This window comes from Dermacentor variabilis, chromosome 6 (genome assembly GCF_050947875.1).
Source record: "Dermacentor variabilis isolate Ectoservices chromosome 6, ASM5094787v1, whole genome shotgun sequence".
NCBI lineage: Eukaryota > Metazoa > Arthropoda > Arachnida > Ixodida > Ixodidae > Dermacentor > Dermacentor variabilis.
In genome coordinates this window covers 141,806,776-141,833,535 of record NC_134573.1, presented here as the reverse complement: position 1 = coordinate 141,833,535, position 26,760 = coordinate 141,806,776, and the positions used below count along the sequence as shown (strand labels likewise).

The 26,760-nt window shown below is 43.4% G+C and overlaps 1 protein-coding gene across 2 annotated transcripts; it reads left to right on the top strand.

Moving 5' to 3' along the window:
- Positions 1–26,579, top strand: LOC142585355 (vezatin-like). Of its 2 annotated transcripts, XM_075696066.1 has the most exons (14): positions 1–287; positions 488–631; positions 1,168–1,242; positions 5,366–5,496; positions 7,666–7,938; positions 9,376–9,534; positions 10,652–10,793; positions 12,584–12,668; positions 14,497–14,716; positions 19,339–19,499; positions 20,356–20,465; positions 22,748–22,771; positions 23,644–23,709; positions 25,741–26,579. In XM_075696066.1, exons 1-14 carry the CDS (start codon positions 255–257, stop codon positions 26,275–26,277), a joined length of 2,160 nt encoding a protein of 719 aa, XP_075552181.1. In that variant the 5' UTR covers positions 1–254; the 3' UTR covers positions 26,278–26,579. The 2 variants fall into 2 exon arrangements, with proteins under 2 accessions (XP_075552181.1, XP_075552182.1); XM_075696067.1 differs by lacking the exon at positions 22,748–22,771 and having other exon boundaries at positions 2–287.
- Positions 26,580–26,760: the final 181 nt, after the last annotated feature.

The following is a 26,760-nucleotide window of genomic DNA, read 5'->3' as shown; positions in this document are numbered from 1 at the left end:
GAGAAGCTTCTATGGGAATCAATTTCGAGTGAAAACGTAGAGATAAAAATAACTAAGCACTCTAGTTTCATTTCAAAGCTGTTCAAAACAGCCTCAACTGTTTCTGATTGTTACCTTGCCGATCAGAAGCATGGGCGCATCGGCATCAACGGCTTTCGTGTTTCACTTCACGTTTAAAGTCTCGATTTCGCAAGTGTTTCCAAATTTAGAAGAATATAAACATGAAAGCTGACTCCAGCGAATGCTAAGTGAAGATGGATTCCGACGACGACGGCGTGATACTGCCGGTAAAGTTGATCCTGGTCCTGTCAAACATGCCAATGAGAGTTTCAGTTCGTTCGCGGAACACGATCGCGATTCTCAAACACTGCGCGGTTGCAAACACAGACGTTTTCGCCCGCGTTTTGTTTGGATTATCGAAGTTTGACTCAGAACGAGTGCTGCTGTTTCGTGTGGACCGTGATCGATCACAATCACTGTGTTTCAGAATTCGCCGTTGTACGTTCACCTCACCGAGGCCGGCTTCGAGCTTCCCGACACGGATGTTGCATTCGCGCAGACCTCTGATGATCGACGTCCAACCTTGGAGAAAGCATGTCGTCTGCCTCGTTCCAAGATTCTCTCCTTTATGGTACGCTAGCAATTATGTGATTTGCCGCTGTGGCTTCTCCATCCTCTAAATTCATAACGACGCCTCTACTCGCGGCGTACGGAGCAACATCTTTAGCACCGAAAAAGTCTGTCTTAATAAAATGCCCATTATCCGGACACCTCATGATTCTGGGGAAGGTAGCATCAAACAAGGCGGTGTTTTGTCTGTGTGTTAGACCTCAGACACACGGATACTTCCGATCGTGATTGAGCCCAATCAAGATCGTAAGTTCCCCGTGTGAACATGGTCTTATTTTTCAAAATTGAGCATTGTATGTTTCGAGTGCTGTCAGTCGAGATCAGGCCAATGTCATGTACGTGCAGCATATGCGTTTTCCTGTACTTTATTCTGTAAGAAGGCCTGCCATGACAGCAGCAATTTATTGTCTTAAAACTCGATAAGTTCGTATGGTAAGCAGCAGTACAACATGTTAATCACCACACTCCAATATGAGAGCATCTTTAGCTCTCACTCAGCTGGATAGACATGTACATACTGCATCATCTCTCTTTCAGCCAAACGTGCTCGCTCTTTTTTCAAGTGGGCTGTGCAAAGCCAAGTCTGCAGTGCTACACTCATTTCATAACTTTGTAAGTATTGCCTACTCTTCAACTTCATTATCTTCTTGGCTACAAAGTCCATGCTGTACTAGCACTACCAGTTTTTACTGGTGTCACCAAGGATGAGTTGTACCAGGGTCCTTCAACCCTGGTTGTACTCATGTTGGCTACAGTTCCTTTTGCTTTTCTTGCCGAAAATGAGCAAGGCTAGTTGCTTTGCTTGACTGCATGCAGGTGTGCTATTGTTGGTTGATCACATTCAGGGATATCACTTCCAGTGGTTGTTGATTGACTTAGTCAGTGGGCAAAACTCTTGTCGCTCGAATGCGGCTGTTGTGCCACATCATGCAAAAGTAAGAGTGTCCCTATACAAAAAGAAAAGCAGAAAAAGCCTTAGTACCAGACATGTTTGCTTATTTGATATATTAATTGAATATAAAAATAAAATGCCTACATGTTCTTTAAAGGGACACTAAAGCGAAACAATAAATCAGTTTAGACTAATGAAGCATTGTTTGAGAACCCTGCAGGCAGTCATTTAAAAAAAATAGTTTGATTATTAGATGAGAAAATGAAGGTTCAAGTATCAGCATTTCAATTTCGCGCCGAAACCCCAGCGCCGGTACGTCAGCATGACGTTAGGGTTTCCAAAGTGTGTTTTCGCATTTGGGCCACGTTGGCTGAATAAAGGTTCCCGAAACTTGCCATGCGTAATATCTGGTTCCTTTAGAACACAAGGTATTCAATGTGTACCGCTATATATAATTAGTAGGCCCTAGAAGATGCCATCAAAATCCAAGACGTCACAGCCCCCAGGTGCGGGAACATACGTAGGCGTCGCCACCCGTATTTCGTTCTTGCGCCTTTTCTGGCTTACCAAATGTCTTATCGTTGTAAGAGTGGTGTTTTTGGTGTTGTGGAACTGTAATTTACTGGTGCAGAAGAAATCATTTTTCACTTTAGTGTCCCTTTAAGTCGGGACAAATTGGTACCCCCTAACGAAAAATGGAAGGACACTGACTAGAAAGCTGTTGAAACCAAGAGGTGACAGAAGAGGTGGGTAAACATTATTGCAAAGTGAAAAGGATTTGTCCATGATAGAGTTCAAGTTGATTTAGATCTTATTTTACTAAATAGAATGCAGAGTGTGACAATACCAAAAGAAGTGGCAAAGTATAAACTCTTAATCGCATTTGCCATTAGAACATACGTTAGAAGATATAGATGAATGTATGGTTGCAGCAGAAGTTTAAAATAATGAGATAAATACATGAAAACTTATTGGAAGCAAATACAATCAAACTGTTAACTTCTTACTGCATAAATTATTATTTTGTTGTGAAAAAATTAGACATGCCTTTGTTTGGGCCAAATATCCCTAAACCGACCTGCTCATTTCTAAAGAAAAGCTTGATTGCAAATTTATGAGCTAAAATTGCCGTGTATGATATATGATACGCCATGCATTTGCGGTTATACTTCATGACCATGCAAAAAGATATTTAAAAGTGAACATCTTCGACAGACTTCTGTCTGGCTGGTTGGGCAATATTAGAAGTAAGACTGCTCTACCAAAGGTTAAAAAGTTCCTGACGTTTCGGGACCAGAGAGGAGAAATCACAACACAAAGAAAAGAGCAGTTTAAAGAGCACCAATTTTTCACCCGCTTCTGTCACCCCCTGAAGAAGAGAATTGCAGAAAACTAGCAAAAAATCTCAGAACCATTGAAAAAAAGCTTGACACATTCCTTTAAGAGATGGAGCACGTTTCTTGCAACTCCATCTAGTACCAGTCTCATTACATTTTAATGATGTCGCCCTTTATTGACTAATTCATACCTTCAATAATTAGGCTCGATAATTTATAGACTTCTGCTTTATGTTAATTCTTTACGAGTTCAGCGCAAGCCAAAAAATAAACGTTCTTCCTCTTCTTTCGAGAGTTATTTGTTACTTCTATTGTTATTAGCTCCTGGAACATGGTAGGGCCCACACTATCTTCATCGTAAACCCTGCTGGCATTTTCACTTTAACTATTCTGCACCAGTATTGGTCCTAAGAAAAAGTATAGCTCAGGCAAACAATAAATTTGACTGCCAAATTTGTTCTTTTGGGAGGCAACATATCTCTACTGTCCTTCACAATATAACCCATAACTGCATATAACTGCATGCTTTATCATGTATCGTACAATAATTAATGCTTGCCTCTCATAACCACCCAAATGTATTTCTTCATCGAAACGTCACAGTTGGCTAATAAAGGCTAAACGCCTTGATATTTTTTTGTGCATTGATTTCAAGTGTTAAATTGAGGAAGTAACCTGTTTATTTACGAAGTCCTTGCATGTTGTATGATGAGCTGCCTCCATACATACTTCAAGGGAAAAATAACTCTCGCATTATTTTCTGTGCTAAACTCGCTATGTATTTCATTGCTTGAAAGAACATAGATTTCAGGTGAATATGCAGGATTGTTTTTAAGCCGAAAGCCTTAGGTGTTTATGTTGGCAGTGCTCTTGGCAAAACCGCGCCATGACAAAAAATGGCCGACACCGCACACAGTAAAAACACGTCAAAAAATGCTCGGCCTATTGTCACATCTCTCAGAGAGGTTCCTGTAAACAAAGTAAATTAGGGGCTTTGAAAAGAAAGTTTGGTACATTTCGGACTGGGTGGAAATCGAACCCGGGCCTCTGGGGTGCGAGACGAGCACACTTCCTCAAGCCATGGCTGCTCGACGGCCATGGCTTACTAAAGGTGTGTCTAGTACATGCCTGATTGCACACGTCACGTTGCAGCCATCTCGTTGACTAGTGCGTGTGTCATTGGGCAGCGCATGTGACGGTGCGGAGGAGGTGGCGCCATGTCATGAGTGTATAAAATGAGTGCATTGGTGACGTTCAGAGGTCTACAAATGGTATAATGCTTTATCATTCCCACACGTAAGCAGTCTTTAGTGTCTGCCGAATTTTCTTTTCAATTCTGGTACGCTAGAAGAAGTCTTTCTATGTATATCATATAGCTCGTGCATTTCTTTAGACTATACAGAATTTTTAAATATTGCCTTGGCAGATAACATAATTCTAGTCATTGAGATTGGATTACTGAAAGAGGTAGACATTACTTGCAAGAGAAATCGCAATGCAGAATTGACTAGTTGACAAAACGACATCAATTGTGTGTTTATTCAATTCCTTTACCGTTTATGTTTCAGTTTGCTAATCATAGCTAGTGAGCTCTCAAGGCGTATGCACTTGGAAGAAATTTTCAGGACAGCGTCTGTTTCGAGATATTAATTCTTAAAGTGTGACAAAATGCATGGGCATTCCAGTTAATTTAGTGCTCCAATGCATAAAATGGTGCTTAGTCAAAAAAGTAAGTGGAACGATAGTGCATTTTTACTGCAAGTTTCACGGTGCATATCTCAAAACCCGTGTGATCTTTAGAAGTCGTTCTAAGTGTACATGACTTGCAAGCCGACTGGCTACAATTTGTAAATTGCAATATGTGCCACAAGGTCATTAATTAGAACATTAGTTAGTAAAAGCTTGTTAATTGGTTGACTGCACATTTCAATTACTTGTGGGAGTAATGTCCGCCGTTTCAACTAATGCAGCTCAAGGATTTTGATTACGCTATCGGCCACAGGTGATTTTTTAAAATTTTTGCATGGTCTAAATAAAAACGTCCCATATTATACACCACACAGTAACAGGTCAAAAAATTGACACGTCCCACACAAAAATATACTTTCATTTTATGCATTATTTGTCATAAGCATATATACGTTGCATACTGATATCAGCAAAAGACATTTTAAATATATTTGGTGATTTCTGATAATTTATTGTATCCGTGTTCATCGTATTGAGGTTTGACTGTATTGTGTGAGAAAAACAGGTAGTAGTGTAAACAAGGTTTATACAGCAATGAACAAGAAGTAATTTCTTTAGAACATTAGGTGATCAAGGGCATAAGCAACAGCAGTATTGAGCAACACATACTTTTGCCTGCATAAACCCATGCTTGCTGTTACATAAGCAACAGCATAACTAACCACAGTAGAGACACCATGTAAAAGAAATTTTTTTTAAAGTACCAAGCTTGATCCAGCAAAAGCTTGCACTATATTTTTCATTGTCCATCTTTCAGGATGGAGAACCTTTCTTAGAAAGCGTTCTGGGAAGTCCATGCCTTGATGAGGAAGACCAGCGGTTTCTGAGAAATCTTCTTGAAGCCAAAGATTTGAGTGTAAAAAAAGAAAATTTCCAAGGCAGCTTCACGTAAGTACATTTCTTTTAATCTTTAAGCAGTAATAAAATAAGCATAGGAATACTAATCACAGTTTACAACCTAAAGCCACTCTTGGACAGGAAATTTGCCTTGTTTGCTCAAAGGGTAGCAATAAGTCTTGTAGTGAGGCATCAGTATCCATTTTAGTGGATTTCTTTTGTGGATCTAGCATATTTGATTAGCCCATTTAGAGGCCTAAGTAGGATTTTATTGGATAGTGAGTTTTTCACATTCTTTGTCTTAGTTCACTTTTAGCGGAATAACCTTTTTTTTTAATTATTATTAACACCAAAGATTGTTATCGAGATTTACAAAAACAGTAACATGCCGAGTCACTACGTGCACAAGACCACTTGCAAATGAAATGCTGCTTTTACAATAGCAATTTACAATAGGCAGCGAGGCACTGGAAGTCGTAAGGGAATACATCTACTTAGGGCAGGTAGTGACGGCGGATCCGGATCATGAGACGGAAATAATCAGAAGAATAAGAATGGGCTGGGGTGCGTTTGGCAGGCATTCCCAAATCATGAACAGCAGGTTGCCATTATCCCTCAAGAGAAAAGTATATAATAGCTGTGTCTTACCAGTACTCACCTACGGGGCAGAAACCTGGAGGCTTACTAAAAGGGTTCTACTCAAATTGAGGACGACACAACGAGCTATGGAAAGAAGAATGATAGGTGTAACGTTAAGGGATAAGAAAAGAGCAGATTGGGTGAGGGAACAAACGCGAGTTAATGACATCTTAGTTGAAATCAAGAAAAAGAAATGGGCATGGGCAGGACGTGTAATGAGGAGGGAAGATAACCGATGGTCATTAAGGGTTACGGACTGGATCCCAAGGGAAGGGAAGCGTAGCAGGGGGCGGCAGAAAGTTAGGTGGGCTGATGAGATTAAGAAGTTTGCAGGGACGGCATGGCCACAATTAGTACATGACCGGGGTTGCTGGAGAAGTATGGGAGAGGCCTTTGCCCTGCAGTGGGCGTAACCAGGCTGATGATGATGATGATGATGATGATGATGATGATGATGATGATGATGTATGTCTTACATGTACTGTTCCTTAGTGGTGCCACCAGCTGGCAAAGTCTCTACTCGTTGTTGCATAGATGGAAGGCTACCGCTATGGGATGCAAATTTTGTAAGGAAAGTGCCTAATTTTAAAAACATGGTCATGCTATTAATTGTAGGTTTACTGCATTTCATAACAGTGGCCTTCTTTATTTTGTTCATTTTCTAGGGTGTGGGTCCCATCGTAGCAATGCTGTGGACAGATAAAGGAGGCCTGCAACCCTTTTTCTTTAAAACTCAACACGCGCTGGAGTCAATGCGATGCCTTTCAAAAAATATATTCCTGCAGAAAGTTTTGAAAAGGACCTAATAGTAACAGAGATATAAAGAGTGCAATGTTTGTTTCCCTTTTCTCCTCAATACAATGTTTCCTCTTTGCCGGGACAGCGTCAATAGCAGTAGCCTGCCTGTTGCTCCTCTCTCGTTTTCCCTTCTTTCTGTGATGCTTTTCTAAGTAACCCTTCAAGGTTCGTGCCTGACAGTGATGCCAGGGCGATAACGAAGGGCACTAATGGAGTGGTGTCAGTATGGGCGGGACACATTACCAACTGCAGCGTCTCTGTTTACCAAAAAATTGGAAAAGTGTGCGTGTGTGCTCAAGCTTTCGCTTGGCAGTAACTCATGATGATGGACAATCCCCCTGTGGCTGGTCTGCATAGGCTGTCACAGGTGTGTGACATTCTAACTGCAGCCACATGGCCACAGCCGGCAGCTGATGCATGCCTCAAGCACTCAGTGGCTTAACAACAGTATCCCCATGCAGCAGTGATAAAAAGACAGCGGCCTCTTATTCTGACACTGCTCTCGCCCAGACAGCGTCCTCCTTGTGCTCCACAACGTCGTGTGCGGGACGTGATAGAGAGGGCCTCTAAAGCTTCAGGAAAGAGTGAGCGATCTTTTGTGTGAGATTATGAGCTTCCTGCTGTGTGCAGCAGAATAATGTCTGATTCGTGTGCTCACGGCACCATTGTCTGTAGAAAGCAAACATTTTCTTAACCGTGTCCAAAAAGTGTAGAGTTGCCGTAGATCTGTAAAACTTCATTTTCATAAATTTATCACTGCGGCTTTTCTCCTTCCCTCTGCAGCACCTACAGCATTGTTGCTGCTGTCGTCGTGTGCCTTGTCGCGAGGTGCCTGTCTGCAGAACAGCAAAGCCATACTGAGAGCCTGCTGGTGGGAATCGTGGCCTGCGCATTGCTGCTGGCTGCCGGAATGATCATTGTGAAGTACTGTCTCTTGCGTCAGTACAGAGCAAATATCCATGACCTGCTGTCCACGATGCAAGAAACGCAAGTAATGATCAGGAAGTGCCTGCAGATTATCCAGGAAGCAGAAGTGGTGGCCCGTGGATTTACCTTGTGAGCCCTTGGCCATTATATTTACCAAATGATTTTTGGCTTCAGTGACTGCACTTTGAAGAGCACTGATACATATTTTTAAAGTTGTGGGTATAAATCTGTCACATGCTTCTCTTGTGTGTAAGGATGGCACTTGGCAAGTACGAAGGTTGGGAAACACTTAAGATATCTCAACTTGATATTTAAATTGTTCTCCGTATACCAGACCTGGTGTCATTGGCACTATTGCGACGTCTCGACGCAGAACAAAGTCTGCTTGAAACACAGCTAGGTATGATGATGTTACTCATAAAAAATAAATAAGCGCTGTGCACGTTAGTCTTGGTTGCATTCGCATCTACCATCTACCTCCTGGGTACTGAAACTGAAACGGGTTCATTTCATAGAAACATGTATTATAGTAAGTTATTTAGGGTGCTCTTACACTGGCCAGTATTTTTTTCTATGGTTTAGAGGGCTTGGAGTTTCATTTGACAGAAAGCAATGACAAGTTGAAAATGTCATGTCAGTGTTCCTTTAGTAGGGGCAGAGTGAAAAAAAAATGCTTGTGCACTGAGAGTTGGGTGCACTTCGAAGAAGCCCAGCTGGTCAAAATTAATCTAGAGCCCTTCACTGTAGTGTCCTTTATAAACCAAATACATTGAAGAATTCATAACAGCTCAAACTGGGACAACAGGAACATCAAAAAAAGAGTACGGGTAGCACTTGCTTTTCTATGTTCATGCCATCTCGGTACGGGCTAGCGCAGCTACCGGCATTCTTTAGGATGAGGTGTTCTTTTAGGATGCCAAACTCAATCAATCGGTCGACATTTTGTGTTTGCCTTATAATAAACCTTTATGCTCATTTAAGAGTGAAAGCCACAGCCCATGACTGCAGAAAAATTTCTTAGCACCGTTCATGACTTGCACTGTGTGCCCGCACCGTGGAGATATCGCTTTCCTATTATGTAATTACTATATAATGCTTTCTACATATAGACCTTTCAGGGGACGATGGTTCACAATATTTGCCACTTCTTATTGTCTGTCACATGGCATACAAGTCATCAACAGTGTCTGAACAAGGGTATTTTTTGTCAGGATGACGAAGATAAGTCCCCTTGTTGAAATGTTGGCTGCAGCAACATTCCTTTTTCAACTGCACTTGATCACTTCAAATCTCCATCTTCCCATCTTAATTGACATACAAATGAGTAATCCGGCACTAGAGTATATGAAGACATTTGTGCTGGACATTTTTAGGACCAGTTTTGCGGGGGAGAAACTTTATAGTATTCTACGGTGGACACAATGCATACCCACTCTTTCTTGCACCAAAACTGTATGTTGAGGAGTAACCCCGACTCATTTATGTGGCATGAACAGCACTTGCATGTCTATGGCAGCTTTGTTTTAAGCAGAATTTGCATAACAACATTACCTGACTTTGTTCTAGGGCTTCTCACAATGTCCCTGTTCACCGAATCGAGATGAACATGCTCATGCCGAACTTGGATCCTCAAAGACAGTGCCCCGAGCTGCGGAGGTCTGTGTTCCTGTGGACCCGAGAGCTCTTCCTCATCGGGAAAAGTGCAACCTTAGAAGCCATTGAGTCATATCCTTTTGGTGAAATCTTTCTGTGGCTTGTCCTGATGTTACTCACTACTGGTACTCCATGGTTATGAATAAATTTGCAGTTTCGCACCAATTCTGAATTTGTGGCAAAAATACATAGTGCAATGCAATGAGCTGTAAGACTCGGAAGTGCTAAGTGCAGTATCGCTGGCATTTAAAACTCGCAGAAGCATGTGAACAACCTGCATGTCACCACTTCACACGTACCCAACCTATCCAGCATGAGGGCACTTTGGGCCAGTCCTGGCCCTAGAGTAAGAATAGTCAGATTTCTGCAACCCGGTTCGCAGGCCGAGCTGATTGAACACTTAGACTTCCAGGTCAGTTCAGGCTTGTGCCCATGTTTGTTTGCACAGGCTCGTCATATACATCCAAGTGTGGCCTCAGAGCTGTCGCGCAAGAGCTTGCTTTCTGCGTGGCATCTTGCAGCAACTGTTGCTGCTGCTCAAATTGCTGTGCCACATTGGCCAAACACTTTTTTTCACGAGACGTAAAATAAATGGAGGATTTGCAGCACTGTGAAAGTGTTTTCGTTCTCGTGTGCAGTTCTTAGCCTACCACTTTTCTACACAAAGAACTGAAAACTACACCAAAAGCCTTTCCTCTACTTGAAGCAGAGAGTGACATCACAGAGTCTCCTGGTTCTTACGCTGACAGTGACAACTTCATTAAAAATGCAGCTAGGAAGTGCTTCTTAGACACTGTCACTGACACAGTGAAGTTTGGGTTTTGCAGCAGCCTTTATGGGTTCCATCAGTGCCCAGACAGGCTTATGCCAGCCCCACTGTCCCCCGTGTTTCAAGGCACCAGCATAGCACCTGGGCCAGCATGTGCAAGCATTGATTTTGCTCATTCCGTTTCTTTCTAATAATCCACTTATCACATTCAGCCAATCCTGGTAATAACCAAGGCAGACCACTACTCGGAGCACTAAAAGTGCGCAAGAACAAACAGGATTGGAATAGAATCATTGCATTACTCCCAGCCATCTCTTTACTTTGGAAGAGCAATTTCCTCAATGGCTTGGCTGTATAAATATACCAGATGCATGCAGCTGCAATGTGGCCTCGTAAACCTTAACCATGTTATCAGTACACTGTTCCACTTGAAGGTGAACTCGACGTGAGCACCATCTACCTGGCATGCACAGCCCCTGAAGATGTCAGCAAAGAGCTTTTTGCCCCACTCGGCAAAGCCCTTGAAGAAGGAACCGAAAATTTTTCTCTTTCGGCTCTCAAGGTAATGTGGCACCACTAGAGTTTTACTCCTTCTAGCTCGGCATAAACAACTTTTTCAGTTGGTTAACTATGAGTTTTCTATGCCACTATTGGTTAACGAATTGATGGTTTGAAAAGTGAAGTGTAGAATTCTAACACAGGGGATGCGAGACAAACGAAAAAGACAACACAAACAACAACATTGTGTTGTCCTTTCCACTCCACTTGTGTGCGTTTTCAGCAACTAACTTTTCAAACCATGAGTCCTTGCAAACTTGCTCACCTTTCTGTCATTCTACATTAAATGGAACTAACATAACGTTCATTATCATACCTGCCAACTGTTCTGAATTTTCTGTAAGGTTTACAGATTTGGGGTCATTCTGTGATTTTGCTAGTGTTTCCTCAAGCTTCACGAAAAATAAGTTCTGTTTTTGAAATGTATCCCTCATTGGTCTTAGTCCATACCATTGGTAGTGTTCTGATCTGACTGTGAAAGGACACAATAAGGGCATTTGCCGTGAGCGAGCCTGTTCAGAAAAGTTCCTGAAGCAAGTGAAATTGGAAACAACAACGTCGCTGTAAAAAATAACCGTAATCTAAATATCAGTGCGTTGCTTGTCGGTTAGAGATCTTCCAAGTTTGCTGCTGCTTATTTGCTGGATCTAAAGGTAACTCATTATTGATAATGTGTGTATGTATCCTCGCACAAAAGGTGTTTGGTCCGGCCAAACTTTATATCAAATCAATCAAATAAAATCAATTTATTTTAGGGCATTTCCTGCGGAGACAGAGACTAAAGGCTGAAACAACAGCCTAACTGGGCCCCTGCCCCCATTCACTTCATACAGCGTTTATGTGTACAATAAAGTATACGATAAGGTGCACATTATATGAAAATTGCAGTCGTACTACATGTACAGCCGAGGAAGGAAAAAAAAAGTTACTTCTAATACATCAGATAACATGTATGAGATGCATACATATGCACACAGATCACGCAGATAGATATACATATACAAAAAGGTCACACAGGATTCGTGTGTTAGATCGCTAGTAGGCCTTTTTTCATGTTACAGATATGTAGAGAATGATTATGTACGAGTACATTGTGCATGCAAAACAGAAAAAAAAAAAGAAAAATTCAGAAATGCTGTGAATAAAGTGGAAACTAATGTAAAACAGTCTACAATACACATGCTGTTGTGACAAGAAACGTTTTGTACATTAAAACAACAATGCATGCAATCCCCATTTGAGGTGTTGTAGGATATTTACAAATTTTAACATTCACAGGTTATTCAGAGGCAGGTATATCTCTGAATTAATTAGTACATATCGTACAATTCAAACAACTAACATCTGCTGCAGCAGTTCATCACTGATAGTAGTTAGTAGAAGGATACACTGACTCTGCTTCAAGCTTATAAAGATACGGAAATGTCCACATTACAAACAATGCTTATTTTATTGATATCGTTAGCGTATTGTTGTGTGATCATAATACGGTAGCACTCATTTTTGAATGAGCATGTGCCTACAATTTAACTGACTCTGTCTACTAAACTGTTTTGTTGAAAATAGAACTTAATCCGAGGATTCAGTGGCTGAACTTCCAAGTTCACGAATCTGGGGAAACATTGCCTATGCTGACCAACAATGCACAGTTTATTGATACTGTCAGCGTATCATTGTGTGATGCAAATTGTGTGGCATTTAAATTACTTGTGTTCTCGGGAATGGTTTGTTGTACATAAAAACTGTTGAATAGACACAGCTTACAAAACTGTGAAACCTTGTCTAACTATGCAGGCAATGCTGTATCTGATGCATATCCAACACTCAGAGTTTCTCCGGAGGTTGTCCCTCAGTTTGATGCCTGGAATAAAGAAAAGCTGTGAGTATTTTGACTATATCGGGCCGCAGCTGAGTCTTCTGCCATTGAAGTTGATGATGCATTTCAAGGACTGGCAAAAGATATATATTTGCATTGGTATAGCTTACTGAAAGCATACTACTTGATTTAAATGCATGTTGTACCTATACTGCAAAAACTTCGCTTGAACGAAATCGGGAAATATCAGTGAGTATTTCAGTGGAGTGAAAGTTGATTCGAGCGAAAAATCACATCCCAAGACCTTGTTACCTCCAAAACAGTGTAAACAAACATTAAGCGCCAGGTAGAGACATTACTTTACCATTGCTCACAGAGGTACACAGACCCTTTATTACCTTGGAGATGATTTCACCATTTCCTCTGTTTGTGAATTCAGTGTAAGAGACATAGTAAACTAAGTAGATATGTCTTGCTATTCATGGAATCTTCAGGCAGAGGTGTGCGTGAAGTGCAAAGGCTTGTTGTAGCATTGCAGTTGGCTAGTACTAATACGCTGTGATACTAAAAGAACTTTAGAGTCTGCAGAGCTCTCATCCATCTACACTCTGAAATCAAATCCACTCTGGCAAGTGGGTTGTGTGTCAGGTCTTGTGGCATCACACCCACCTTTATCATACTCTCTGGGACCATGGCGTTTAAGCGAAACAGACAAGAAAAAGAAAGGCCAGGCTTGTTTTTCCTTCGTGTCTGCGTCACTAAAGTGCAATGGATCCAATAACTGTTATCAAATCAGCTGGGCCAAAAGATCTATACTCCTGTCACTGCGAGTTACACGATGAACAGTACTTTATTTACATGAGCATAACATGACCACAGATGTAAGATGAGAAAGAATTTTGACGACTCTGAAAAAAAAGCAAAAAAAAAGCCAAAAAAGAAAGAAATAGCATCATGAATATAGCATGAACTAATGATAGACATTGCAACCACATTTGCAGGTTTATAATGCCGTTCTTTTGCACAGAGTGATGGGTGCTCTGTTATCACTATGTGCACCCTCTCTAGACCACCCATGCATGTGCGAGTGTCATGGAAAGTGTTTGTTCAACTGACTTTTCCACTGACTTGGGTTAACTGAAGTGAGGTTTAATTTAGCTGGTTTCAGTGGAATTTTGGCAACAGATGTTGCACAACTTCCTGTTTGTACATCTTCAAGCAATGTCTGCTCAAGTTGCATTTCTCTGCATTTGTTAAGGAAGTTATACCTGTACCAATACTACTACTCCATTCCTGTTTGAGCGCAATACCTCAACTGAGGGCCATCCTTACTCCACACATGGCACCTGTTGTGATGGCTCGTGTTCCCTGTACAGTCAAGATTAATTTGCAGTCCTTCAGCACAGCGTCTCTCAAAGCCCCAGTGTTGCTTTGTCACATTAAACCTGTAGGAATTTGGCATTGGGTGACAAGAATGGACAGCCCCACGGATATTATGCATTAATGAAGAAGAGGAAGACCAGCATTGCGCCGACGGGGTACTGCTGTTTGGGAATTCGTGAATGCAAGTTGCCCACACTGAGCGATCCGTTTTTGTGAAAAAAGCATCAGGATCACAGAGAGGAAGAGGCAGAATACCAGCACAGGTGTGGCCCTAAACAGCTAGTTTGGGTTCGGACTTGGGACATCTCCCTGCGCATCGCGTAGTGTACCCTGATGCAAACCCCAGCTTGCTGGCCGCAGTTTGTTCTGCGCTCAACTTAAACTTCTTTCTTGGCCACAATTTTTCTGCAATTAGCTTCTAACGCACATTGCAGCAGTGTTTCCTACAATCCCCATGTCTGGATCAATCAAAAACTATACCCGGCATGATTTTTCTCTACTTTCCCAGGCATCTTTGATGCACTCTCACTGAAGACAATCGTCGTCGACCTCAGAGCCAGCATCCAAGCCCAGCTGAGGAACCTCAGCAATGCGTACCAGTTCTACAAGAGTAGCCAGATGACGGAGGAGCTCGAGAGTAGGCCACTGAGGATGCTGCAGGCAGCCCCTCATGAGCTTCACGTGGCTGCTCACAGCTTGGGGCTACATTTGCAGGCAGCCTTGAAACGGTAAGTTTGCCTCCTTGTTGAATGTACACTAAACCAGCACAAGAAACTCACAGGTTCTCATGTTACACCCGAATGGCTGAAATATATTAGCATTGCACCTCGGTATCATTTGATGGTCATCCAATCTAATTCTTCCTCTGTTCGTTGCTACCTGTAAACTCTTTATCTCATTCTCCTTGTATCTCTGTGCTAGCTAGCCCATTGTGCCTTAGCGATGCAGACTGAGCAATATTATTTTTGTTTCTTTTTCTACATGCCCATGCTAATTTATGTATATCTGTGCTTATTTTTCTCTCTGTCTACTTCTCCATATCTCTTTTATTTATTTATTTTATTTTTGTCTGTGACTCGCTGTATCTGTTTCCCTCCAGTCTGTCACCTGTTTGTATTCATTTCATGTAGTCCTGATACTTTGTATGATTGCTTGGTGCTGTGTCGGTAGTGCACCAGTAAGAGAACAATATGACAGCAATGAATGTGCCAAATGTCTGACTAAAAGACTGGTCTATTAAAGTGCATTCTGGCTGCAAGAATACTATTGAGTGTGGGTGCGAAATGCTGCATGCCAAATGTGCCATACGCCGAGCACATTATGCTCCTGCTCATCGTGCATGCAAACTCCTTCTCTTGCTCGGAAATATACGTTGACAGCTCCTACGAAGGCCAGCGACCATCCTGTACACTACTGACCTTAAGAGTAGGGATGTAAAAATACTTTAATATCACTGAATCAAATCGAACAGTGAATGTTTAAATAATTCAATTTGTGAATCAGACATCTACTATTCGATTTTTCGTCTATTCGGTGTATTCAGTGCAGAGACCCGCACAGTGTCGCACGTTGCATCTGTCTCTTGTGCTCCATGCCACGTATGCAAAAGCCTAACTTCATTGTTTTTGCCACGAAAGGAGTGCAGAGCGTGATGCCGACAGGCTGCCCCTGCTGATATAGGCACACACTTTGTCTCTGTGAGCTCTGCCTCCCTACTGCATGCGCTCCCCAACGTCTGCCCGATGTGGGGATTGCACGTACAGGTCGTGGCCGAGTGCCGCATTTCGCAGAATGGCACAGTGTCGGCCGGGGCCACCTCTGTTGGCACAATGTTCACCCAGTTCGACAGCACCAATCGAAGTGATAATGCGGCACGGACAGAGGGAACGGAAACGAACGCATAGCATGTTTCGGAAAGTGTCAACGCACATGTGAAGATTGGGCCAATTAGCTGCCGAAAGGCATTGTACTATATGCAGGGATGAACTTCAGGCCGCTTCAACAGCCGTCAGCCTAATCCGTATGCGTGATCTCGGTAGCAATCGCTGATGAGCCACCTATACGAACGTATTAGTGGCAAGCATGTCGCAACAGCTTCAGGCCTGTTACCACGTCGACTAGCGGCGAATTTTTGTCACACAGTGCGTAGGCCGTTAGGCATAATCAGCACTGCTTTATTGGGCATTAGCGACTAAAGTAATGGTTTCATACCAAATCGACGCAGCTCTAGCCACAGTAGCCGTGGGATACTTGGAAAGCCTACAAACCTCCTCACAAATTAAAGCGAGTGCACAAAATGGCAACAAAATTGCTTGTGGCCACCATGTTTGCAAGACACCATGCAATGGCTTATCGTTCCGGACGCCATTCATAAACGCACATCAGTTCCATTTTGTAGTTTCAAGCAAGCCATCACATTGCTAGCTTTGGATTTACACGGCTTGTGTGAAAATGTCACGTCTCAGTTGCACGCACTTGCGCAGACGACTGATGAACGAGGAAAATGGAGGCAGTGTCACGCGAGCTTGCTGTGACCCTCCAGATTTCAGAATCTTTGACGTGTGACAAATCATGCTGAACGTGACAACGTAATAGCACAGATGGCACCTGCTCTTTAACATCAGTGCGGGCCTACACACAGAGAGGTGATCGAGTTATGTGATGCATGGTCCTTTCGTCTGTCACTCGGATTGGTCTTGTGCTAGCCCACCGGCCGTAAAGTTGGGTTAGCTCTTCTGTAATTGGAAGAAAAACTGGAAAGGGATCCCCAATATTAAACTGAGATCCTCATTAGTATACAGTACAGTAGAATGTCACGAATTCTTTAGCTTCAGAAGAAAAAAAAAGTCAGTTGAATTCTATTCAACAGACATTCTATTGATAAAAAAAATATTTTCCAGACCGTCACATACAAGAATCGAGCCGTAATCAGTTCAAGAATACTAACTTGGATTTCCCTTTAATAAGGGCAGACTTCACTGTATATTTTGATTTCTATGTATTTAAGATAGTTTGCTACATTCTTGTCATGCAGTGCTAGGAGACTCCCTAGCATGTGCCGCATCATATTTCTTGCCTAAAATTTGTAAGCATTAAATTTTGTAAGAAACATTCTTGATATTTGATATTATCGCCAGCATTACAAGAACGAAAAAAAAAACGCGCGCCGCATCCTCTGTGTCCCAAAGAGTTGCCACACCACAAGTGTCTGGCAAGGCACCGCAAGGCAGCACTGGGCCGCGCGTGCCACCTCACCACGTGCTGACAGACCGGCGGCTCGTGCTCGAGAACCAGATGACTGGCACGTGACAGGAGGTGATGAGGAGGAGGATGACGTTCGAAGAAGCGAAGCTCGAGGACATTTTTGTTTGAGTGTTGGGTCTCTTGAGTTGACGGGCACAAGTTCACCCAGAATAAATTAGTTTTATTAAAAATGGCTGTCGCAACTACTGGTTAGAATATTCAGCTTTTTTTTTTTTTTTCTTGATTCTATTCAGTATTCGATTTGAAATCTACCATTCAGTATTCAAACATCCCTAATTGAAAGATATCAAAGCAGTGATCTCAAACATTTGTCCCGCTTAGCCTTCTTGAATTCTTCCAAGCACTTTCTCCATGTGATATGCGCTTGACATTGTACTTGTGTTGTGAGACGTCCTTGACGAATGCAACATAAGCCAAAGAAGGAACAAGCCACAGCCCGGAAAAATAGGGGCTGCAATAAAAAAAGGGAGAAGACAAAGAAGAGGAGAGCGTAAGCTGCGGTAGGCTCGGAAGACTGGTGACAAGGAGGCGGTGCCAGTTCATGGAGCGGAGGAAAGAAAAGCATGCCTAGGTGGAGCCAGGAGGCAGCTCTGCTATTCCCAAGGGAACAGACTGTTCCGGGGATGTCCACGGACGACGGTCTATAGTCGACCTGAGCCTGGTGGATGGAGCCAACTGACTGGTCAGGTGAGAGAACCCGGGCCTGCCCTACAACCTGGGTCCCGCTGACCGTTCTTGACTGCTGCTCCTGCGCCCCAGCCCGACCGACGCTTCCCGAAGAGCGTGGCTATGACCCGTGCGCCAACCATTCCTAAGCATTGATCCAGCAACCAGCCCTATTGACGTCTCCTGGAGAACGCAGCTGGGACCTGTTCATCGATCGTGCTGGTTGCGACTACCAAGCGTCACAGTGAGGCCAACGTCGACAAGGGACCCTGCGGTTCATCCACTGCCGCATCCTCAGCAACTGCCCCGTCATCTGGGCCAACAAAATTTTTCCCGGTGAACCTGTGGTTATAACATCACTGTGACTCTATGTCTTATCACGTTGTTAATGGGCGTAGTAGAGAAACATTTAGAGCAACTGTACAGCTTTGATCGCTCCCTGCTTATATGTTCCTGCCAGCTATAACAATGTTTCTTTTTCTGAGTGTCTTTGCATGCGTTGTAGATATAGCTTAATCAATCTTATGAGAGTAGTGTGAAAAGATTGCATTTTGTGTACTAGCGGCTCGGTCTGTTATTCACACCAAGCTTGCCCTTGCGTGCACAATATTTTCCCAAGAACCTGACTTAACACTCCACAATAAGTTGTTGCAAGCCCTAATTAAGTCACTTGATATCTTTTGAAGTGCCACAATGCAGCCTGCATGTAACCGTGTGCTATGCAAGTTGCCTGGAGACCAACTTGTGTTTGACTCCCATATCAAAGTAGGATACTAAGATGGCAGAGTTTGCTACCATTCACAGTGGCCAGACTATGCCACAAGCAATGGGCATCCCGTTCTTGCCTTTCCACATCTATAATCTCTGTTCTGTGTAGCCACCATAAACGTGAAGTGCAGCTTCCAAAGAGGCCCACTGTCACGGTCTATTTGTGCCTCGTTTCTGTACACGTTACAGGGTTTGACCGTTGCATTTTAACATTTCGATAGCTTTTGTCATGTTCGAACAAATACACTTGGACCTCAGTATAATAAACATGGATGTGAAAAATTATCGGATGCAACAAAGTGAATTTAAAATGTTTTATGTAATGTTATGGCACTGAGTTCTGTAAATTGTAATTAATATGGATTGTGCATAATCTAACCTTTTGATGCCACCACTGTGCGAGTTGTCATAGCAGACATCAAGCTGCGTAGAGCAGCTGTCGCTCCGAGAACTGTCTAGTTGAGAAGGAAAGTGGACCAAATTTAATATAGGGGCCCGTGAAGCCCTTTTGCAGTTGTAGCGGCATGGTGTCAGTCCTTCCTCTGCACGGCTGTGCACCTGTCCTCTGTAGGTTATGCGCACTGACAAAGTAAACTAATAGCTGGACTTAGGGTTCCAAGAATCAAACCTCAATTCGAATCGATTGTTGCAGCACCCAGGCAGTTGAAAGCATCACTGAGTCGATTGGGGAGGATGCCGAAATGGAGTCACTGGAAGTCAATCTCGAGTGCCTGCTGGCTGAAGTCAAAGCAGAGCTTGCGTCAAGCTGCAGCTGCCTTGAAGAGGTGCTTATGCTGCTGGACAAGAGATCAGGTTGGTAGCAACACAAGTCATGGCGACCATAACTGGTCAACTTCCTTCTTTTCTGGAAGGCTAGTTGCAGCGAAATTTTAGACAGCTTAACAAGCTGGATTTCAGATAGCGTAAATGTAAAGCTGCCTCCCTGCAAAATTTTACGTGTGAAGTAGTGCAATCTGATGCTTCACGAAACGCCTGCAAGAAATAGACATTTTGATACCTAAACTAAAGAAAGCCAGTATTACCACTCGTCAGAAATGATGCAGAACCTGGGAAGTTCAGAAACAGTGTAGCTTCTAGGCATGACCTCGGAGATTAGGACAGCGCCCACGGTATGCTTAAAACCTTGGAGACCACGTTCTGAAGTTGGCGTCATATTCGCTAACCACCAAATTCCCATGGCGTCTGCACAGGCACTGTTTAGAGGCTAGTAATAAGTAAGTTAAACAATTACCAGCCCTGCAGCTTTGCATAGATCTTCATTAGTACATATGATATACTCGTTTATAACCAATTTAGCCAAAGCAAAATTTGTTGCTCTTAGTTTCAAAGGCTTAATTTTGTGGTAATGACCGACTGTAACACACCTGCTCACTCAGCAACTATGGCGTTGTGCTGCCTAACACAAAATCACGGGCTCGATTCCCGATGGCCGGGACCATACTTCACTGGGAGTAGAAGGGGGGAAAAAAAGCAGCCATGCAATGAGACCCTTGGTGCATGTTTATGAAACAAAGCTCAGGTGGTCAAAATTAACTCCTAGCCTACGAAATAGATTGTTCCTCATATACAATTTATGATTATCTGGCAGAATGCCCAACTAGTTAATATAATTTGATGAACACTGATTGCATATTCAATTCATGCGCAGCACCTAAACTCCCCGGTGAGAGCCCGACCCTGGAGCTTCCACCGCCTGTGACAAGCACTGGGCCAGTTGTAGTCATAAACGAAGATGACGTTCCTGTCATTGAGGATGAGGTGAGAGCCTTGTCACTGTATCTGCTACCATGGCTGGGTGTTGTTATGTCTGCCACCACTTGTTACGGAGACGGGGTTTCGGCGACCTTCACTTGGAGCTCAAACTAGGTTGACCATCGGAGATGGTCCGGCAGGGAAGACGAGGTCATGTAAAAACAATAATAGAAGTTTAACATATCCTTACGGCTGAATGGTACACCCTAAGACAAAAAGTGTAGCAACGTTCGGCGTGCGTGCTCCTGCACGCAAGGGCAGAAAAGATGTGTCCGTGGCGCCTCACTGGCCTTCTTATACCCTACCCCATCTGGGCAACCTCATTCTCTCTTGCTCCCTGGTAGAGGGCCTTGTCAGCATGCTTGCCAGCCCACACAGAGGAATTCAGAGAGAAAGCACTCCCTGGCGTAGAGGGGGTGAACACAGGACATAGCAGAATAGGATATGCACTGCTGCATAATCGCATCACACACACCTGACGGACAAGTCCTTTTATGTTGACGTGCGTGGCGACTAGGCACGTTGTGTCTCGGGCGTTTGGCATCCATTTCATTCATTGCCACACAAAGTGAAGCATGACAGTGGCTACGACACTCCACTGCAGTGCTGGCTACGAGATCGCCCCATCTGCTTAGATTTAAGTGTGCATGCCTGATCCAGGGCATTCATTCCACTCACAACCACGTTTCTCGTGGCAATCACGTCGCTGGAAAATTTAGTCCCTGTGTTTACAACCGCAGTCATCAGCAACTGATTCAAGCCCACTGCAAGATGAAGGCCTCTGCTTCTTCGAGAGATCTTCACTTACTTCTGCTCTGCATCACCCAAACTCATCTTATGATTGCAAATTTCTTATCTCATCTCTCCGTCAACCGTATCCTTTGTTGTTAAGTAAAAGAATTAGTTCCAATGGAAAGAAGCTTCCTTTCCTTCCTCTAGCCCAGATACTGTTACATTAATAGATCAGCTGTTATCTGTTCGACACAAAACATGTGCGGGGCCGGTATAATGTAGCGATGCCTTACACACTATGTCACTCTTATTATCCACTGTTCACGATAGGCTGATTCCATTGGTAACACGGGTGGAGCATCACTCTGACCACTGAAGAAGCACGTGAAGGCATGACATCAGAAAAGGCATCGTATGAAATCACGGCCCTGCTCAACTCTGGTATTTTCTCTTAATTTAATCTCAAGTAGTCTGTTAAAGATTGATTGAGGGACATGCCGAGGCCACAGTCATTCAACCACCATGGGAATGATGAGTAGTATGTGGATTCCTCTGCAATTTGGCATGGCTTTGCTGCAAAAGGAAACTGCAGTTTCATTTGTTGTTTGTGGTTCAGCTGTGTTATGTCCTAGTTGCAAAACAGTTGGAACATTATTCGTTCACAACTACTTTGTTCTGTCATGTATCTTGTGGGGTCTGAAGCACTCTTGGTAACATTCCCGACACTAACGCCTAAGTTATTCGAGAGTGCGATCCCGCGAACAAAAATGCATCCATGTGATAGTGTTCATCCAAGCTGGTGCCACTCTCCAAAGCCAAATAGGAAGCCTTGCGCAAGACAGTCCTGTACAGCATTCAGATGAGCATGCGTTTGGTCCACATGCGCCAGTGTCCCACACCTGAAGGAGAAAAAAGAGCAAGTTCATCTTGTACCCGAGTTACCCACACCGTCCAGTGGCGCTAGCATTGAAGCACTCATGCCATCTCTCGTAGCTGCGTATGTATTTTGAGAGAAACTGAATGCCAAGGGACGCAATATTCATGCAAGGAAAACAAATGGCAGGGACGCAAGAGAGCTGTTCGAAACGAAATGGACAAAGTTTGGACAGGTCCATGTACGACCCAACTTGTCTATGCTGGATGAAGTAGTGTGCCGGTGGCATATGAAAGCTCCAGTACCAGACTTCTGACATCTTTAGTATGAAACTCTACCCTTTAATCTGCACTTCTGTCTTTTCTATTGCCTGTCACAGAGCCCTTGTCTTTCTTTCAAGTGTCTTTCTTATACTCCATGTTTCAGTAGACTCCTTTCAATAGGAAATTGAAGAGACCATGTGAACCTGGTTGTCTTTTCAGGAGTTTAGCTGTACAGAGCTATGCTGAATCTATGGAATACTAAAGAGAGGGCTCCAAACTGTTCAGTGTATCAGCGCATTTACGTTGACAGAGTGTGTCTCCAGTAGAACGTCACTAATTAACCTTATCATCTTCAGTTCACATACCTCCTGTACGTTCTTGGGCTTACGCAGTGTCCCATATTTTATTTGCTCCTTCAGAAACGTGAAGAGAAACCCGACAACGTAAGTAAAATGTGCATCCGAGAATTCATATTCGCGTACTGAATAGGGAACCTCCAGTACTAAAACCTATACAACATCCATCACCTGGTGAAGAGCGACACTGTTAAAGGCTCCCGTAGTGTTATTCTATACAGTATAAGTGCACATCAGTAATGAAAATGATATTTTGTCTGTGAATAGAATAATTCACATTCTTGGCCTAAGCTAAACTCTCAGTAGTACAACACGCAGTGCATTTCGCAAAATGGAAGAACCTGCGGGATAGTAGAACAGAAGTTTGGCAAGAGTGGGTGCCGTGCTTTCAAGCTTGTTCATATTTTGAACTGGTTCATATTTTGGAAATAGGAACCAATACCATTTTGCCCAGTTTACTATTCTTCCTAATGTGATTTCTAGTTCAAAGGGCTCTTTTGTGTGTTCCAACGCTTTGTCAGTCGTATTGTGTCTTTCTTGTGTTCTGTGTCAGTTAAAGCGCTACCCTCAAAATATGAATCAGTACCAGCTCAACCTGTTTACTGATCTTCTTAATGCATTTTTCAAGCTTCAAGCAGAGTGTGTGTGAGCTGTGTTTGCAAGAACTGTATTTGAGCGCTAATAGTTCCCAGCCATATGCTGTTTGTCACATTGTATGATTATTGCCCCGTGAACAAAACTTTCCTTTACTATGCCAGTACAGGTACAGCTGATGATTGTTATGGGCAAGATGTTATGGGTTGCAGGACACACTCATCGCCAAAATCTACTGCACTTTTCTTATCGTCATGCGCCAACTTGCCTTGCCGGCTCATTGAAGCATTGCTTACATCGATTCTGCACGATTGTTTTCTTTGCTTAGAGTAGTTACATGTTTTTATGCTTTTGCTTTATTCCAGGTATTTGAAGCGCAGCTGCCAGACAAAATTGAACCTGGTGATGTTGAAGAAGGAGATGACTATGATGTAAGGAAATTCTGGTGGCTGTCAATTACACATCTGCAGTCAGAGTTGATTGACAATTGAAGAGAGCAGCACATGACTGATTTATTTTTTACATAGATAGCTAATAACATCTCGTATTCCAACTACAGCAATAGGTAGCGATCCTCATGCTGAAGAACCAAGTGGTTGGTTATGTGTAAACTGAAATCTGGAATGCTGAAGCTGTTGCTGCAACTTTACAGCTCTGGAATAATAAGGGTTGTTAGAACAACGAGATGGCTGTTTAAAAAGGGGCCCTGGAACACTTATTGAACATAGTAAGAAAACGTTGCCAATTTGCCGCAGAGGCTGCCATGCACATGTGAGCCAAATATTACTGCATTGCATGCAGCAAGGAATTTACAATCTACTGTCAAATGCAGTGTAAAAATCGTTTCCTCTCGCTTCCAGAATGTCGTCATGCAGCATCATTGAAGGCAGCTGGCCTACCAAAGCCATTGGCTGATTTCATGTTAATTCAGTGTTAAGTAGGTGAAATATATATATGAGGTCTGCGATCTCAAAAGGACAGGAAAATAATATCATCGTTGCAATGTGTGTAGCTGCATCTGCTGCTTGTGGTCTCCGAGGTGGCAGCAGCATGCTGCATAGTGTAATCTATCACGGCCGCCACGGTGCGTAGCGATGAGCACTTCTGCGGCTGCGACGCTCATCTTTTGGCCGGAGCTTTGCCCTCTTGGCTTCTTCACTGTGTAGTAGCTTCCAGCATGCAAACTGAGATGAAAGGAGAGAGAACGCCAAGTGTCGATGCAATAGCTCCACTTTTAGTTGAAGGATTCGAACAATTTTTGCGACATAAGATTTGCGAGACAACGTCCTTTAATAGTGAGGCCATTCTATGATTAGTTAGAGAAGTGCATTAGGTCCCCTTTAAGAAATACCCATAGAAGACCCTTGTAAAAGCTTTCGGGAAAGGCAGACCTTTAGATTGGTTAGCGCTGTCCTGCAGTAGTTTGCATTTAGTGCACTGGTGTGCATGCTTCTGTGCGTCCAGACAACACGTGGATGAGGAAATCATGCAGACAACAGCAGTGTGTCTATGTGTCATCTGCATTGTAGAAAAGCAGTTGTGAAGTACCAACTAATCTGCGGCTGTATTCTCGAGCAATCATTTTCGGGGATGTGATCATTTTCGCGAGGTGTTGCGTGACTGGGGACAGGACACTTCATCATATGTACAGCTGATAGCATTCCTGGCACTATGCTAACCTTTCTACCTTCAGACAGTGCCAGGAGCAATGTCTGTCTTATACTTCGACACATCTAATGTAAAGTTGCACAAAATCTCACGAATGTAATCATATTCCCAATAGTGGTCACATAAGGACACCACCGTCGTCTGGAATCCTTTAAAAAAAATTGTGAATGTGCCTTGTGATGCCTTCAGATTGTACAGGTAGGCCATTCTGCACAGTTAAAAATAATGTGGGTTTATTCGGGGACCATGTCGCAAGCATTAATGCCGAAAGCATGACTTGAGCCTGCGGTCACGGACCTTGGCCAGAGCTCGTGAGGCAAGCGCTTTGAGAAGCAGTTCATACTTGCAAGCTTCCAAGATGATGCGATTCTGGTGGAACTTGTTCTCGGCCTAGATGAACCACACGGAGCGGGGCCATTCCATTGTAATCCCAGAGCCCTCGAGTTGTAGCGACAGCTTCACCATTCAAGTTTCCAGCTTATGCATGACTAACCATTTGGAACATAGTAAACTTTCATTATAATGAAGTCATCAGGACTCGGCTGCAGTAATTTGATGTGAGCTGGAGCTTCGACAACACTTGCATTATGCCTATGGTGAGCAGTGACATGTGCATTGGCAGAGGTAGCTGCATCTCCGATCTCTCGACGTTACAAAGTTTTCAATGCAATATCGTTCTCTCTCAACAGAGCACATTGATACCGCCCCAACAATACATTTTAATTAGTGCATTACTATGCCAAGCATAGCACAGAAGTGCATTTAATTTGCACCCAATACATCTCTGCTTGCAGTTTCCTTCGCAGAAGAAGCACAAAGAAGCCTCTGCTGTTGTGTTTAAGGAGCTGAAGAGCGTGCTTGTCATCAAGGCCAAGGAGCACCGCGAGCGAGAAAAAAATGCACTAGCGCGTTCTGGAGTCGAGGGAGGGCAATTTGACAAGCTAGGGTTTGTAGTGCCCGAAGCCGAGGGCCCCGCCGAGAATGACGGCCACGTCGGCGACTGCTCTCCTGCATTCGAAGAAGGGGCGACGGCGAGGAGCACGACGCCAATGCACAAGACTGCCATGGGCGACGAGTGCTCCGAAAGTCCGGAGTTTCAGCTTAGCAACGCTGGAGAATCGGCAAAGCAGGAAATTGCAAAAGATGCCGTGGACCCTGCCGCTGGGTTCACACTACCATCCTTCGAGGGAATGTGCATGCCTAATCCACGGAACATAGCCCTCATGGCTGCAGTGAGGTCTCAGCAGCTGACGCGGATGCCAGTCAGCACGTTTGAAGATGGCGCGAGTGACAGTTCTTTGGATGAAGGTGAACAGGAGTGCGATGCATGAACACAGACAGGGACGTTAATTTATTAAATTACATTTACCACTACAGAACGTCTTCATCCTTGCCAGTGTTCCTCATTTCTTGCAAATGCTGTGCTCAGGTTGTGTTTGTCATTGATGAAACTTTCTTGAGTTGCAAAATTGTGTCACAAGCATAATGCGTAGTGTGGTGCTCTCCTTCAAAAACAGTATAGTGTAAAAAGGCTGTGAGGATGCATGTGTGTGGTGTGTGTGTGCAAACATGCATAGTATACGCACGCACCTGTGTGTGCAAGCATGAAATCATCACATCAGTAAAATTCCGGTGTTGTGACTTCCTTTTTCAACATCTCAGCTATATGTTACTAAATTGCAACTGTAAGGGGCATATTATTATACGAACGAATTGGCAAAAGTCTGAATATTTTAATTCACAATGCATTTTCGGTCGTCTGATCTTGTGCATGTTAATGCATCAAATATAGCTGTTGTGCAAGCTTGTCCTTT